The sequence below is a fragment of the Thunnus thynnus genome, chromosome 10, assembly GCF_963924715.1.
Source record: "Thunnus thynnus chromosome 10, fThuThy2.1, whole genome shotgun sequence".
NCBI classification, from domain to species: Eukaryota; Metazoa; Chordata; class Actinopteri; order Scombriformes; family Scombridae; genus Thunnus; species Thunnus thynnus.
The window spans coordinates 23,751,021-23,768,966 of NC_089526.1; the positions used below are offsets into that span (position 1 = coordinate 23,751,021).

At 39.2% G+C, this 17,946-nt stretch overlaps 1 protein-coding gene across 6 annotated transcripts in view; it reads right to left on the reverse strand.

The window, feature by feature from the left end:
- Nucleotides 1-17,946, reverse strand: part of LOC137191775 (CUB and sushi domain-containing protein 3-like) — a 234,512-nt gene that overhangs the window by 128,031 nt on the left and 88,535 nt on the right. For all 6 annotated transcript variants that reach the window (XM_067602161.1, XM_067602159.1, XM_067602160.1 and 3 more), the window contains 11 exons: nt 17,498-17,713; nt 15,910-16,098; nt 14,665-14,834; nt 13,206-13,362; nt 11,031-11,222; nt 9,442-9,568; nt 8,077-8,279; nt 6,367-6,558; nt 4,672-4,810; nt 2,147-2,334; nt 1,545-1,739 (listed from right to left, as the gene is read on the reverse strand). In XM_067602161.1, the coding sequence (XP_067458262.1) occupies nt 1,545-1,739; nt 2,147-2,334; nt 4,672-4,810; nt 6,367-6,558; nt 8,077-8,279; nt 9,442-9,568; nt 11,031-11,222; nt 13,206-13,362; nt 14,665-14,834; nt 15,910-16,098; nt 17,498-17,713 (1,968 nt within the window). The remainder of the gene's footprint in view (nt 1-1,544; nt 1,740-2,146; nt 2,335-4,671; nt 4,811-6,366; nt 6,559-8,076; nt 8,280-9,441; nt 9,569-11,030; nt 11,223-13,205; nt 13,363-14,664; nt 14,835-15,909; nt 16,099-17,497; nt 17,714-17,946) is intronic.

Genomic DNA, 17,946 nt, shown 5'->3' on the forward strand with positions numbered 1-17,946 from the left:
AACTTGAGCTAATTGCTAAATAATGTTAAAGAACAAGAGCTAGTCATATGTTGAGGCAGCTGAAGCGATTAGATTTAGCCTTAAGACTGTTAAGTCATCAGTTGAAATTTGGTCTCAAAGTGAAAATACTTAATGGATAGTTGCTGATGGACCCTTTGGTAAAGCACATAACCCCTGGGCTGTTCAGTGAAGTTACACAGGTGCCAACTGTAGAAGTAATAGGTCCCTGGTGTAAGAGAAGGTGCCTCTATTCCCCACTGCTGAAAACGAGAGCTGAATTTTAATTCACTCTTGGCAGATTAAATACGTTGAGGAATATTAAAAATGGTGTAAAGCTACTGAGAGGAGAGGTTCTGGATAGTTATCTTGAAACTCCTCAAATCTTTTCTCACTTCTGTCCTTGACACTGTGATCACTGATACTGCAAAGCTCTGTGAAATACCTACACTGTAGATCTAGCTGTGAATAATAAACAATAAATTATTGGTATATTATTTTATTTTGCAATATACTATTCAGTTGTAAAACTATAACATTCTAACAACTATGAAATTGACTATTTTCTCAACCAGTTTATGTCAAGACTTTATAAAAGTGTCTCAGCTAATAAACAAATGTTGTAGACCAGGTAGAGTCTATATACCAATCAAATACTGTGGCTTTTACACTTCAGTTAATTAGGTTATTTTATTTTGCCCTACCATAAAGGTTGCCTCACATCTTGTGAAGTTGGGGCCATGCATATCATGAATGTGTTAACAATGCTTTTTTGTTTCCAGCCAATATTACACTGTTTAGATTAAATGGAACTGAAGGTTGTAATTTAGACACGTGTTAGTAACACTAGAACAAGGCATTATCAGATTATCCTCATTGACACAAACCCAACAGTGGGTACAATTTGAACATAGTAAGAGCAAAAGTGGCAAAAGTCAAGACAGTAAAACACAAGTAAAAAACTGTCTACAGGTTTAAAGATACATGAAGAAAACATAATATTAAGCTTCTCACATTCATACAAATTGATGTCATTAACCTCTTGAGGATGTCAAAAAACACAGACAGTGTGTTTTTTTTGGGAATGGCCATCCATTCAAGACATAGTTTAGCTGTGTTTTGGGACACTGAAGTCATTTTAATGGTATTGCAATCTGACCTCCCTTCTGTTCTGTTTTTCTAACAACCCCACCAGGTTAGAGACACTAAATTGTTCTTATACATCACAGTGACATTTCTGACACTAACTCATAGCTGTTTCACTAGTGCTGAACTACTGTTCTCTACACAAGTTTTTCATTTTATTTGCAGCCACAGTATACAGTTGAAAACTGACAATGGATCTACAATGATTTAAGTGCTGTGCATCAATAACATAGAATTCTCTACTCTGAGTTAAATTTCCTTGAGGAGTGTCCGCCACAGTTCAGCTTATTTTTACACAGCACAGTCCTGGTATCACATAGTATCAGATATTGACCAAAACAGCTGGAGTGCAGTTCTCTACTACTCAGGCCTTCTGTTATTGTCAAAATGCTGCCTCTCACCTTGACAGCTTGGTTTGGCTCTGTCCCACTCTGGTCTCTTGCTGTTGCCCATGACACACGTCAGAGTGGAGTAGCCCTGCAGCAGGTATCCAGCCTCACAGTGGAATGTCACCATAGATCCCAGCTTGTAGTCAGTGCCCATTCTAGTGCCATTCATCACATTCCCTGGATCAAAACAGGCCTCCCGCAGTTTTGCTGCCAATCAAAGAGCAAAGCTTTTAGAACAGTGACAACTGTCAAAAATGAAAGGGCTTTCAAATTGAGCAGAATGAGGTATAAATATTGATACAGGCTGCTAGGGTCTCTTTAACTTTGTTTATGTATTTATTCATCTTTATTTAAATTTGGTATTTAATTGTGTTATTAAAAAGTATTATATCAGCAGAGATAAACATGGTGGAAATGGATAAGTTTGAATCGGAGGCTATTCTCATAACTGGTATCAACATTAGAAAAGCAGATGTGCACAATAGCATACTTCAAAGAGATTATAATCTAATTTATTTATATATACAGTATATATAACTTAATTCCTTGCTGTAATACATAAACATATTCAGTGAAAATTTTATAGAATCCCACTTGCACAGGCCTTTAAGTACCTTTGTATTCCAAATGAAAGCCGGTGTAGCTCACAGAGCCGTCGCTACGAAATGCCAAGTACATGAAGTTGGAAGTGCTCTCGATCTTCTCAGGAAGTTTACTGTCTTGGAAACTGCCAATCAGATGAGCGCTGCTGTCTGGTCCATCGTAGATATACAAGAAATCATAGTTGGGCTCAATGCTGAAGCTGTGACAAGTGAAAGAAACAGACAAATGAGAGATAAAACAGTTATTATTTTGCCAAGTCTTAACCACCAGATTTTACAGATTGTATGAGAGATTTAGAATGCATTAGGGTTTCAAAATGAGAGTGTGCACCGCAGTGCTAGAAGTGAGTCATGCCAAGTGATTTGTTTTGCATCTCCAGACAAAGAGATAAAAAAAGATATCTCCCCCAAGAGGTGAAAAGAGATTAAATTGTTGTGACACTGCGGTGGCACAAAATCTTCCCAGACGGCAATGGCAATGCAGTGTGAAAAGATCGTTTCATATCGTAGCGCTGTATATCAAATCACATGCCGCAGTGAGAGAGAGAGGAGCATTTGTTTTCAAAATAATGAGCGTGGTTTATGACAAAAATGTAAATAGCTTGGAGATAATTGCATTTGAGTTGGATCAAGGCAACTCCAATTTAAAATCATAACTCCATCCTTTCATTTGGCATTCCCAGGAGAGAAAGCGGCATTGTGCTAACTCTATTAGATGTTTGTTTTGAAGGACAAAGTTGCGGGAAAAAAAAAAAAAAAAAACTTGGTGATTTTCTCTCCTTCACCTCACGAAGCAGCAAAGTGGGCGGGAGTGCAGAAAGAGCAAACGCTCCTTCTTTCGCCCTACAGAAATGACTAAAAAAATAATATTCAACAGTCAACACTAAGACTGCCCTCAGGCCCTTCTAGCTTTGCCAGTCTTGCTGCTACATGCTTAGATTGCAATTAATAATGTAAAGCTTACAGTCTGAATATCATTCAGCATAGGAAATGAGCTGCACTCATATCACAACTCTTCCTGGAATATAGAGTATTCATCCAGAAATCTTATTTCACCACATTTCAGCAGAGTGGCAGCAATACCTGCCCTCAAGGCATTTGTAGAAGTACAAATGCTTTTTCACTATCTCCCAACACACCTGGACTCAAACTTAGGTTCTTTGCTTAACACACATGGCCAACTTTGCTCAATACTATGATGTTATAGTTGGTTCCACCACAGAAAACAAGCAATTCCATGGCACAACCTGAGCCACTGTGCATCCACTGAGAACTGACTCCATTCTGTTTCAGGTAGGTTACAAACATACCACAGGCTGAGGGAAAGCTTCATCTTGTAAGCTACTGGACCATGTACTTAAGGGACAACACTGTTTTTTTTCCCAATGTCTTCAGTTTTTTAAAAAAAAGACCTGAGCCACTGTTCATATCCTGCAGAAACCTTAAATTCTTGGATTTCCTTTTCTAATAATTGTTTTAAATAACTTCAATCATATAAACAATGTTTTAAAATCCTGTGTTTTAAAATGCAAAGTATGCAACTGTGTAACTCTTTTTTACATTTCATCTAGCCATTAAGACATCCACTGTTACCAAAAATCCATTTTTTAGTTTTGTTTTGCTTTATGAACTCAGTCAAAGCAACTAATTAAAGCAACTAACTCATGACTAGATCTTTCACTGTGACATCACCTGAGAGGCTGCAGCTCAAATATCTGTGCATCTCTGTGCTGGTCAGGCTGCTGCTGACAGGATTTTCATCAAATGATACCTGACAGTCACAAACAGATGGGTTGGACAAGCTATGGCTAATGTACCTTATGAATAATGTTCATGTCTTCATGATATATATGCAATAATACCTCTGCTCCTGATCCATTCTTTGAAAAGGGAGGGATGGCATTAAATAGTTAATATCTCTCCCACTAATTCAAAAGAAGATTAATGTTTGGATTAAATGCAGAACAATTTTATTACTTAAGCTGAGCTGTCAGTGACACTTTGGTCCCTCTTTAAAAAGGACCTGAATTCACTCTGAGAGGCACTATCACCCACAGTAATTGAGTTGTTTAATTAAATGACATGTCTGAGCAATGATCGCAAATAAGTTAACACCTGAAATTTAAATATAATATCAACTGACTGATCTTAGTTTTGCCCGGTGAAGTTGTTTTCAAATCTGTGAGCTTTAAACTGTAAATACTAACGGCTTCAGATCCTCCACAGTTCACTGACTCCACTACTGCTGCTGCTGTCGGCTGCAGCTAGTCCACAATGCGTAACACAGTTTGAAATTGAGGGTTGCCAGGTAATGAAGTTGAGTAACTCCCATCCGTCTTTTCACTCTTTATCGTAACTTTTTGCAGAAAACACACAAACCTGGAAACTCTGCACAGGCAAGATGGTTCTAAGATTGGTAAAAAATATTGGTAGGGACAATTCAGCAACACTTTGACATTAGTAGGGACATGTCCCTACTGTTCACACCTACATCCCATGAAATAAAGTAAAATGTATATTACAGTAGCTCACATTACCTGATGAAAGCCAAGGAAATGACATAGTCTGAGTGGACAGCAATGAGCCAGTCACAGTCTTTGCTGTGCGGGTAGGGGTGTGGGTAGTTGGGAGAGAGGATGAATCCTGAAGATCCAGTCACATTCCCACCACAAGGAGCTTGAGAATAAAAAAGGAATTTAAAAATGAAGAGATAGATGAGAAAGATGCACATAGTGACGACAAAGAAAGACATTCAATGTCCCTGACCTGCTGCAAACATCTTTAGATGAGCTGAATTTCGTTTAAGATAAATGTGCAAAAGAAAGAGCACCTGTAGGTCATAAAATATAACTGACTCAAATTCCATAACCTTTGTCGACCTCTATCAGCAACAACCATCAGGTACTGCAGTAACATCAGGCTAAAAGCCTGGGTATGAGGAGGACTATACCATTGTTTTCCCAAAGTTGTGATAACAACTGCTATTTTCAGACCCTGGCCTTACCAAGGCATAAAGACCAGAAAGTGTTTTAGTGTTCACCGGGTCAGCTGAACACACTCACACACAAACAAACACACACACACACACAAATGTGTGTAGTTATACATTTCAGGTAAGCATACATAATATATTCAGGCAAAAATATGAATCTCTGTTTGATGACAACTGATATCAGTTTCTCCAGTTATTCTTTAAACACTCCAAATGCCACAGATGATGAAAATCTTGGTGAAATCTATTCCTCCGTTATGACATTATCTTGATAATGCTCTCAACTATTATTGCTACTTGACTCTTGGAGATCTCATTGAGACTACAAAGATGAAGCAGACATGACACTAACAAGATATTAATACAATTTCAAAAAATCAATTAATAAATATGGAAATTTCTGGTCTGAGACTTAAACGGATGGATTATATTTCTGTGATTTCTTTAATGACATTTTCTTAGTGCCTCAGCATGTCAGGGGATTCTTTTTTGGTGCTAAAATCCCAAAGCCTCACAAAAATCTTTTCTTGTCATTTGTGAGTTTGATAAACTAGCAGCTGTCATGTTTCACTCTGAAGAAGTGTTAGTAACACGCTGATGAGTCTGTTGCCTTAATTTGGTGTGGTACCACTTAAGGAGTATAAGGATAGCTGACATTTACATCAGGGTTTCACTCACACAGATTTGCTTCTTGTGTCATTACATTATGCTGAGTTGTGTGATCCTGTAATTGCATTGTGAGACCTACAAATGTGTAGCTCTTTCCTGGCCAGAAAAAAAAACAAAAAAAACCTTAGACCAGTTGGCAGCAACTCAAGAACATCTAAGTTTCTTTGGACCTACTTAGTGTAATTATTTCTAATTGCATTGTTAAGTAATTAGCTGTTAAGCGCTAATAAGACAATGTGTTGGGAGACCGTAGAGTGCTCAGTCTTTACTGGCTACAGAAGTGGATTTGTCCACATAAGAGTTGGCAACGACTCAAACATATCTGAAGAGTCTTGTTTATCCTACACATATTTTTAAGACATCAGTGAGAGAGAATTATTGTCTCTGCTGCAGCCGGTTAATAGAAAAACTCTCTCTCCCTCTCACCATTTCTCTTTCACTCTGATCCCCTACACTTCCCTCCCTCTCTCCCTCTCTCCTTCAATCCATACACCTCTCTTTATCTCTTCCACACATCCCGCCTTCTCTCGCTAACTCGAACTATCTCTCTCTCTCTCTCTCTCTCTCTCACCGATGCAGCTTGGAGGGCTGGGTTGCCAGTAGTATCTATTTTCCACTTGGATGCAGGTGATTCTGCTCTCCCCCTGCAATTCATATCCCGGATCACAAGAGAAGGTCACCGAGTCACCAGGCTCCCGCCCTTCCCCGTTACGACTGCCATTCATGGGAATACCTGGATCTCTGCAGGCTGTCGCAAGAGAACCTGAAGGGCAAACACACACATACATGGTAAATGCACATGTGCAATAAATCAATGAGTGCGGGAGAGAACACACGAACACACGCAGAGAGTTTCATATCATATGGTAGACAGCTGTCAAGCCGAAACTGTGGCTCAAACTGTTACAGAACAGACAAGATTGCTGACTGATATCAGTTCAAATCTGTTTTCCTAAACCACAGCTGTGCAGCAGCCCAAAGCTACAAGAATGATGTAGTCTGATGGATTCTACAAATATTCCCATATTGACAGACTTTATTGACAGACTTAACACAGTTACTTATATTGCAGTTTTGTGCTGTTGTTGTTTTTTTCAAAATCAAAACATATCTAGTGAAAACACACTTGTAAGCAATGTTGATTATATTGCATATGGTGTGATATGATAACATTTGTATGGAAAAAAAATTCTGACAATAAGATTTAATGTCTCTAACAATCCATTAAGGTAATCCACATTGCAATAAAGAGACACTTAAATTAAATTCTACACAGAACAATGATGATTATGAGTGTAACTCTATCTACAGAGTTATTCTTCTAACAGCTATGCACTAGTCACTCTCCATTATTGTCAGTGAAGAAGCGCTGCAGAAGTATCACTTGACACACCCACGTTCAACATTTGGCTTTTCTGTTTTGTAGCTATGGGAGACATTTCCTCAATCACAACCAGTCAAAATTACCAATATAAATATATTTTTCAGTAGTGTTTTGTCATTGAATTGATTGGGGGAAGTCCTGCAAGAATACTGATGCTATTATATGTCATCTATCACTCAGAGAAGAGGAAGAAAGTGAATTACTATTTTGGTTGTGAAAACTACTAGCCTGAGGCAAAGAGGGTATTTAAGTGCAGGATGCATCTACAAAATCGATTCCCGACTTCAAACACATGCAGTGAACATCCCATGTAACTGATTTTTACATTAACACGCCATGCCACGGCGCTAAAGAAAATGAAAGTATTTACAAACTCCTCATACACGGTATTCCATGAAGTGTTATAGAACCGCTGTGCTCAGGTGCTTAAAACTAATCATCAGCGGAACGTATAGACTGCATTAGTATACAGTCTGCAGCACACGTTGCACAGGAGACTGTCAGCAGCAGACTGTGAAATACCTTCGACTTTTACTGTTCATCAAGACATCGTTAATAATTACAGAAAATGCTGAGAAATCCACATGACATGAACAGATGCTGAAACTGATGTCAAGACAGTATGTGCTTTAACATATTCCTTGTAGACACTGTTCTCAGATTCACACTTATTGACTCTCAGAGTGACAATCTCTACACCACATTAAGAGGAACAGTTAATTTAAAAAATAACACTTAATCAAATTTGTTGTGACATGTTCAGTTTACAGACAGTATACAATCTTGACATATTTGTACATTTTCATATAAACTGGGTGATAAAACTGATGTACAAGCAAGCAAACCACAGTATACATCTGTGTACGGAATATCATCTATTTGGAAGAAAATACTCACTGGAGAAGTCGATGGCAAAGCCAGACTTGGTGATATAAAAGTCAGTCTCGAACTGAATGGTGACTATGTTGAGAGTGGAGTGGATTCCCTCAGGCAGCAGTGAGCCGCTGACCTCCTTCAGAGACATTTCGTTCTCAGGAGGCCCGTCCCACACCTTCAGGATGTCGTGGGACGCTTCTGTGTCGAATGCAAGAAACTGGAGACTGGGAGAGGTGAGCACACAAGACTGTTACTTTGGCTTTAGTTCAGTTCAGTCAGTTCAAGTCAAACCGATGCATTAATATATTATCACTGAGACTGAGATGTTTAGTCAAATTAATCAATGATGGTTTTGTTTATTTACAGAATTTTGCATCCTTTATACAAGTGAAACAAAAGTTCCTGAGAAGGCAGACAAAATAGGTGCTGAACTTGGCAAGATTAAACTGAATTCAAAGGAGAAATCTATCTAGAAACTGTCCCTGTGCTTTTGGGCATTTCAGTTGAGATTTGGTATCATCAATCAATTTCTGCCCGAGTTAGAAATACAAGAGCACAGACTTATCTGCAATCTCATCAAGGCCTGGAGCAGCACTTTTGACAAAGAATGTGTGGCTGTCTTTATGAAATCATACCATGTTTACTTCGACCTCTAAGCCCAAATGGGTTTTATTTCACAGTAATACTCGGAGCTCTCAAGCAAAAAAAAATGTTTCAATGTCCCAGGAAAATTCCCCTGGGTGCTGTCACAGTGTCTACAATGTCCCTCTCCCAATCATTGTTAATGGAGCAGCTGCAGGCTGTTTCTCTTGATGACATTTAGCTTTAGAGGAGTATTTTTCATGTTTAGAATTTAAACTGAACTTCATAACATCTCATAAGAACATTTTTATTTTTCAGTCTTTTGAAGACAGGTCAAGTTACGATGAACTCAGCTAATTTCAGATGTATTTAAATCAACTCCTATCAGTTCAGTTCTTGGCAATTTCCTTGTGTATAAACTAGTCCCTAGATAACGTCAATCAAATTCTCTTTACTATGATCACACAAATCCATTGGGTGTCCTACTAGCCTTTGTTCATTTGAACTTATTCCTAATATATTAGTTTCTTTATATGACTAATTATTTAAGGCCCAACTTTGTTTTTCCTCTCCACCATATTTCATGAGTAATGATGCTCAATACAATTTGCATATTTGCATATATGCAATAAATTATTACACATCTTAATTATGATATTAAAAAAAATATGATACTCTAAAATGTTTTAAATGGCCTAGAGCTATACAAAGACAATAGCAAACATTTTTTAATTCATACCAGATATACAATATATGCATAAATATGCATATATTGTATGATTGTGCATTAGCAACTGGAGTTACCTGACAATGTTGCCAGAGTTGACCTCAATTGTCCAGGTGCACCTCAGGTTGTTGTCATAGGGGAAGGGATACCCAGGAGAAAGGATACGCCCTGTAGATTCACCCTTGAAACTGCCACCACACTCCGCTGTATGCACACACACACACACACACAAAATTCATGAAAACCTCCAAAAATGCAAACACACAAAATAGGAAATGCAGAAACATGCTCACACAATGAAATCTGCATATGTTGAAAGCAAATGCAGAAGAAAGGCTGTCAGGGTCCAAGCTCACTGGAGCTTAAGAGTCTACAATGCGGACTAATGAGCAACAGTTTAAGCTCTGCGGAAAATGTACAATCTTCTTTTTCGGCTAACAGGTAATGGGACTGCAACAAAGACTTCCTGCCTGGCCAGTGATACTCAGGAATGCAAAACTTGTTTTGTATGTCTACTAATGATGCCATTAATTAACTTTAAAAAGACTGTGTCCAGAGAATATAGGCTGGGCCTTGCGCTGCAGGGAGGACACTGCTACAAATGTTAATGACTGAAGGAATATTGTATCATCTAATCTATGTTGTCTCTCCCCTGGTTATCATTTTGCTATCTATATAACAGAACAAACGGCACTAAATTCATAAGAAAACTGCCTTATATTGCCACAGTGGTACGCTATAATCAGTATCATAACTCCAGGCAAATGTAAAAGTCCCTGACGGGAGCCAACTCACAGATACAAAGCGCACTTTTAATACTGACCATTCAGTGATCCAGCACTGTTAATCAATAGACTGATTTAGGTTTTGTTTTTTTGTGATTGTATTGAACATGCCACAATACCAGACCAAAGCCCTTTTACCGTAAAAAGGAACAAATTCATGTTTCATTGAAAGAGGCAGTGGGACACAGTGACATTTAAAGTGCAATTCTGCACACGTCCGGAATTTGTAAATCATTTTTTACCCTAATCCATCACTGCTAGACGTCAAGAAACAGACACTGCTCCACAACACCTTCCAGACTCCAGCAGTATGCAGGTAATAGCTTGATCATTTCTCTGTCTCGGCATGTTCTGAATATGAAAGTACAGCTTAGACTGTACATCATGTCCATGACTCAATATGATATGAATATTATGATAATTATGCATTTACTTCTTGAAAAATGTTGATCAATGGCTTGTGGATTAAAACATCTAAATTAAACAGCCTGTGAATGAAACAGATTCAAAAATCAGAAATCAGAGCAACACAGTGAAAGCTCAACAGCAATTCAAATTGCTTCACTATGCAGCTAATTTTACATCAAGAACACACAGGGAGATCAATGATTCACAATAACATCAGAGCTGTTTTTATTCTCCTACAAAATAACATGCAGGGTATTTTCTTTCAACACAGTTCAATTAAGTAGAAATCATGTAGGGATAAATCCTTAGGATTAACACCTAGCTGAGCAATGTTGACAGTGTGCCTGGCCTGAATAATAATGTAAGCTGCTACAGAAAGAGAGAGGTGGACAGACGGACAGACAGAGACTGGAAGACAGAATGACTTGGACCAAAAAATGAGACAGCAGATTGACACAGGGACAAAGGATTACCTATACATGATGGGAGGTGGTTGTCCCATGCCCTTCTCTCCCCTGTCATGCACTTGAGTATGCCACTGCCGTGCAGGGTGTAACCTTGGTCACAACCGTACGTGATGGCACTTCCCGCAAAGTGACCTTGGTCACTGACTTTGAAGCCAAACTGTGGAACACCTGGATCATCACAGTGGGATAGCTCAAAACCTGGATGAGTAAAGGTGAGAGGCACAGGAGAAGGTGGAGAGGGTATGAATTAAGAATATGGGTTGAAGGATAACACAACGTTGAGACCATGAGCACACACAAACGCAGGACAGCTTGTCAGCATTTAAGTCCACTGGAGAGCAGCCATTCTGTAAACCAGCGCTATATTCCCATTTATTTGTATTGTAAAGAGGTATTGATTGAGGTCTGAGAATTAATTTCCGGTTGAGCACAGATGAGGGCCGGGCTTACAGTCCCATTATATCACTTGGCAGTAAAAGATTCCTTTTGGACAGAGAATACAATTAGATGTTCACAATTAAATGTTCAATTGAGTGTGGACATTTACCACGATTGAGAAACGGCCCATCCACTCGTAACACTTTGGGGTATTACAAAATAAATAAAATAAACAAGCCACAAACAAGAAAATGCAATAAGTCTTGCCATGTTTGAACTTGACCATGGCCTTTACATGCAGTCCTTTTTTTTCCCCCGGTACTAAATGTAAGTGTTCTGCTATGCAGCAACAGAGGCCGCACATAAACCCAGCAGTGCTGATTTACGGTCTCTCCTCAAAGCGAGGTCCATGCCCACACCAGATGTTATGGTAGTATTACAAGTGTCATACCCGGCATAAATCTCTAGCAGTTACCTCTCACATTTAGAAAATTACCTCAGCACTTTTGGTAGAAGAGTCATGAAAACATGATCAGATTTCATGTTCAGACAAGATTTAAGTTGCCTATATCCCACCTTCTCTTTGCTCTCTTGCTGTTCATACATCACTCAATACTCTCCAAGATGAAAAGGGCTATTCATTCTGGTTCAAAAGACCAAGTTAAGACTGCACTTTGAGATGGGTAAAGGGTGCTAGCTTACATTCTGCTATTTACCTTGTGCACATCCCTAGAAAAATCAGAAATGAAATCTAATTATGTGATACTTAATTATGGGTAATTCTGTAACTCAAAAGGCAGCTTGTAATTAAACCGTAATTTCTTCTGAACTAATTGTACTTGAATTTAGATGCTGATGGCTATTTATGCTGAACTGCACTCTTTAATAAAACTGGTATTTTATTTGAACTATAGTGTACCTGTTCATACTTGACACATTTGGTGTAGGCTAATTATCACAGACTTCAAATTGCCAGTGTAGGCCTAGTTCCTGCAAGTCAGCAAAAAACCTTTTTGCTTTCATACTGTTTAAGTCAAAACAGCACTTAGCCCGTTGCCATTCTCACTATGTTGAATTCTACCTTTGAAAATTCGCTGGAAGACGAAAAGAATTCAAAGAGCTCAAGTAGCAGGTGAAACACAAAAACACTTTAAATTGGACTGCAAAATGCAGTGTCACCAAAACATTCTCTTGTCACAGTAATAAATTAGAAACGGTTAGCAACAATACACAGTCAGCAAGCCAATTAGGAGGAGAAACAAAACCCATCTATTACTGGCCCACTTACAGCAATGACCCAAACTTTCAATACATTTACACACACACACACACACACACACACACGTGTAGAGGCACACACTATATACGTATATGCACAAACGCACACACAAGCACGGCAAACAGAACAGTCCAACAATCCTGACTATAATTCACCTGTTTAACAAGGTAAAGTTAGGCAGGCATGGATGCTAATTATGGGAGTGGAGCACAAAGGAAAAGACGGAAAAGAGGAAAAAGGGATTCACAGAGAGAGAGAGAGAGAGAGAGAGAGAGAGACGGAGGGTGAAAAAAGGGAAAAAAAGAAAAAAAAAGCCAATTTTCCTGCAGGAATGGAGCAGAAACACCATGCTGTGTTTAATGGATACCCTGACAGTGAAAGACACTGGAGCAGGGTGAGGGTCAATTAAAAATTTCTTTTAAATTCTGCTACTTGAAATGCCTGGCTCCTGAAATGAGGCTAAATTCACTCATTTGGAAAAGCTTTAGGGCCCTCCTCCCCCAGAGAAATGAAATGTGACTTACTATGGTATATGAGCTGGAACCCTGCTGCCGTCCCCTCCTGGTCAGAGTAGAATTCAAGCCACAGATAGTTGGACGTGCTGGTAAGGGACAAACCTTGCATTGATGTACCTGTGTATGTGCTAAGGAGTGGGGCTGCACCATCTTTACCATCATACACCTGATCAGAGAGACAGAAGAACATCATGATGAGAGTTTTGCTGCTTATCGAGGATGAACTATCCACAATAAAGTAGAATGATGAGAATTAAATATTAATACTGAAGAACGAGAGACACGATTAAAAGAAGCTATTGGCACTGTATATCCTTTGTTTTATGTGGCACCTCTATTGTAAAACCAATGTCCTAAATGAGAAGGAGATGAAAATTGGGTTGAGTGACCATAATTCTTCCCATTGATTTGATACTGTGTATTTGTAAGGGTGAATTAACAAGGCAGATAGTGGGATTCATTACGTCAAACTAAAAAAAAGACTGTTTTGGAGATGTGGAGGGTTAATGTTCTTTCTAATTTATGGTATTCTATTTATTTAATCAAATGTTAAGAGCAAACAGCAATTATGAACTGAGTAGTTCATGTTCTTCAGTATTACAAGGCTAAAGTGCAATTAGAGTTTAAAAGCAATGCATCTCACAAAAAGTAAAAACAAAAAGCAAGGTACTTACATTGTTTTGTTGATTTTTGCAACACATAATTGAATGTTTAATCTTTATTTGTTCTTTTTTATCATAGATTTTTTTGATCCATGAACCTAATGGAAAATATCTGTTGAAGAAGCCCCCTTTTAAATCTGCAAATAAGAATTTCCAGCAGCACTCCTAATCTTTGCTGATTAACATGTGTGAAATAACAAGCTCTTCCTTTGAAATACTACTTGGGCACTTGCTGTGTTGGTACTGTTTTTCCTTTTTCTTCCAGTCAGTTAAGCTCTCTAAACATGTCTTCCCACATTTCAGATGTTCACAAAATGACTAAATACAAGAGATTACTGTCTACACAACTCCATTACTAGAAACACAGATAGTAGGGTACAATGCTATGTTAATTAGAGCATTCGACAAGACATCTGCATTCCAGAAAGAGTGTGCTCCAGCTGTGAAGTGGGGACTACACAGTCATTTGCATCACATCTGTGGTGCTTACCAAAACTGTTAAAATGCTCTTGAGCAAAGAAACGAATCCCTTCCTTCCCAAAGGAATGATTGTGCTGCTGCTGCGGTTTGACTTTTGCTCTGACTTCTAAGGCAAAACAATTCTGCATTCTGCCTGGTGCTTTCCATAAAAATCCCTTTTCTATTTTCTCATGTTGTACGCAATGAAAAGCCAACGGACTTGCCTCATATATTTAAACATTTTCTTTAAATGACACAAATTGATTTGACTTAGTTATCAGCACAAGGCCTCTGTTTATTTTTTAGTTGTCTATTTTCTGTCAACAAAGAATGCGTTGTGTCTTTACCTTCAGGATGTCACCTTGTGCAAGTTGAAAGGTGCTGGCAGTGATGTTGATGCCTTTGCCTGTTTGGACCTGAATGCTGTACACACATTCGTGGCTGTTGTCATAGTTCATCGGATAGTTTGGCGACAAAAGAACTCCCTCATTGTTGGAGACTGTTGATCCGCACTCCGCTGCAAGAAAACAAACACACAGACAATAAACATAATCAGTCACACAACAACAGGTGCTGCAAAAACAGCATCTACTGAATAAATACACTAAAATGAAGAGACTTTATACTACTGCTACATGAGCTCTTAACAGATAAAGGTACAATACAAATAGCTTATTTGGATGATAATAATCAGCGATTCTAATGTCCATCCCTCTTATTGCTCTAGTATCATAATAATCATTATCAGCTGGCCCTGACATGTTGTGAAACATTGAGCACACTGTTAAACATTCAGTGTAAAAACTTTACAGTCTTTCTATTATTTCTAAGATTTACGACGCTGGCATTCATGCACCATGCTTAGACAAGTGAGTAGACAATTGCTTTCCAAAATAAACTGTTCTGAATAAACAAGTCAAAAGCAAACAACAGACTTAAAATGGTTGGGATGGCAATACAATATATTCTGGCATTCCCTTGCATGTTATCTGTATACCGAGCAACATATGATGAAATCTGTATTTGTTTTCCTTTAAAACAAGAGCATGCATACTTTAAAACTCAATATCGCTTCCAACATTTATATCATGCAAAATTTATGCCAACATGGCAGCCCTTTCCTAACTCAGAGCTAAACTAGTGAGCCAGAGACAGGGTTTTGCAACATGTTAAGCACTTCATTACAGGGAGTGATGAGACCAGTTTAAATGACAAAATGCCTTTGCTATGAAAAGATAGCACAGTATCTCTAGAGTCAGCTTTTAATAGGTATATTTAATGTAATTGAGCTTCTCTAGGGGGAAAAAAAAAATCAGTGCAACCTCCTCTCTCTGGCCTATCTGCCCTTGGAGCACCCTTTAGTGAAAAAGAGATCTCCGAGGCTAGTTTTAACCTAGCATTTCACAACACCATTAATCACAGGCCTGAGCTTTTAATTGTATTCTACTTAAGTAAATGTACTTCAGTGTGTAATAAAAAGTTTATATCTGTGCCAAATGCGTTAAAAACCTGATACTGGCTAACAGTGTAAATCTTTCAATATAAATATACAAGCAGGAGAGAAAACAGAATAAAAGCTGCTGACAACGTACCCACACACCTTGGCAGAGGGGCACTCCACATGCGGCGGCCACCTCCCAAGCATACAATCTCCCTCGCCCCCTGTAGACGATAGCCGGTGTTGCAGTAGAACGACAGCGAGTCACCGATTCCAAAGCTGGAGCCTGTGTGCCAGCCAAAACGAGGCGTTCCAGGGTTCTGACAGGGTTCAAGATCGTACTCTGGAAACAAAAAAATCAGTTGCAACAAATAAAAATGTGAGAAAAATGTAGTTCTAGTATTCTATTTTTATGATTTGTTCCTTACTTATACTTGATATTGATAATACTACCCATGGGAAAACTTAGTCTGTTCTGTTGCTCCCCTCAAGGAAACTGAGTGCACTTTGCCCCAAAGAAAAGCAATACCGTAGCTTATGGGGATTTAACTGTCTTGCTCAAGGACACTTCATCGGGTTGGGATGCATGCCAAAAGCTTGAACCCAAGGAAGGATGTGCTCTCTAAAAACTGGGCCACCCTGTGTGCAATATTATTATACATGTGCAGTCGATGGTCTTATCATTTGAGACGTAGATGCAACAGTGAGGTCTTACTCCCTGCAGCATTCTTCTCACGGCTTGTAATTTGGCAGTATGCACAACTATGTAGGCCTATTGATTTTAGCACAGCAAAATGTTAGACCAGCACCCTACTGTAGGATGTGGCCTGATAATATCGGCAAATTCTCATCAAAGGTCAGGAAAGGTTAAAAAATGAATTCTAATCAGGAAATCTATAGATGCTAATTACAGAGCGTGCACACACGCACCCCCAAACTAAATTTCATGAATATTCATAGCTGCATAAGTTATGCTTCACTTCAACAAACAGCAGGCAGACATTTAGCCAGAATGCTCATGAAGCAGACCCTTTTTCTCCTTCACTTTTTCTACTTTATTATCTCTCTATGTCTCTCGCTTTTCCTCTCTCCATCACGCTCTCTCCCTCTCGCCGTCTTCTCCATCAAACCTGCTCACTCAGCATCACCATCTGTCTCATCTCCTCTCTCTCTCTCTCTCCCTTAGCCTTGCGTCTCAACCTCTCTCTATGTCTCCACTCCTTGGTCTCTGCGTGGGAGGCCCATTATTTCTGTACAAACCCCCCTCCTCTTCCTTCGTCTCCTCAGTCCTGAGGATACTGACCCACATGGCTTGCTTTGATGATCATTCCTATCACGGTCAGACACCCTCTACCTGCGTGACCTCGTTGTCTCTAATTATCCTGCTCTGATCAGCGCAGCCTGAGGCGCGGTCTTCCTTAATCCTGCTCCCGTTCTGACCGACAAATCACTCTTCACATGTTACTTTATGCATGCTTTAGAGAGGCTTAGCACTTTTCATCATCTCATCATTGAATGAGCTGTCTATCCCTCTCTGAGTGTCACTGTGTCTTTCACTTTTGCTTTCTTCCCTACTCCGACTTTACAACTCCACCCACCACATTTTCAGTATCCCCACTCCTCCCTTCTGCCTCCCCTACACAATTCATCCTCCTTCCTCTTTTAAAACCTTCCCCACTCATACTGTCTACATTCCCCCCCTCCCTGCCTCTGACAGACAGAATCCCCATAGGCCTTCATACCCGAGAAGGAGATGTTGAATCCCTGCAGCGATATGGAGAAGTCAGAAATGAAGCGTAGTTGGGCCTTGAAGTTCCCATACAGGCCGGCATTAACTTGCGCAGGCTTCTCTGAGCCGGTGAGTCGAGCCAGCGGCTGAGCGAAACTGCCGTTTTCTGTTATCAGAAGGTAGTCATGATGATCCTCCAGGTGGAAGGAGTGAAAAGTGAATTGGACACCTTGGAGGAGAAAATAAGAAAGCCCAGCATTAGAGGTTTCCAGCAGTAGATGAAAAATCACTATTGAAAAAGCTTTGAATGGAATATATAATGCATACATTTGACATTGTCATCTAAATACGGACCCATATGGTTAGGAAATGATAATGATGAAGTGATTTGTTAATTAGTTTTTGGGAACAGACTGAAACTGAATGCAAGGACCTCAAAAAGAATGTGACTATTATTGAATT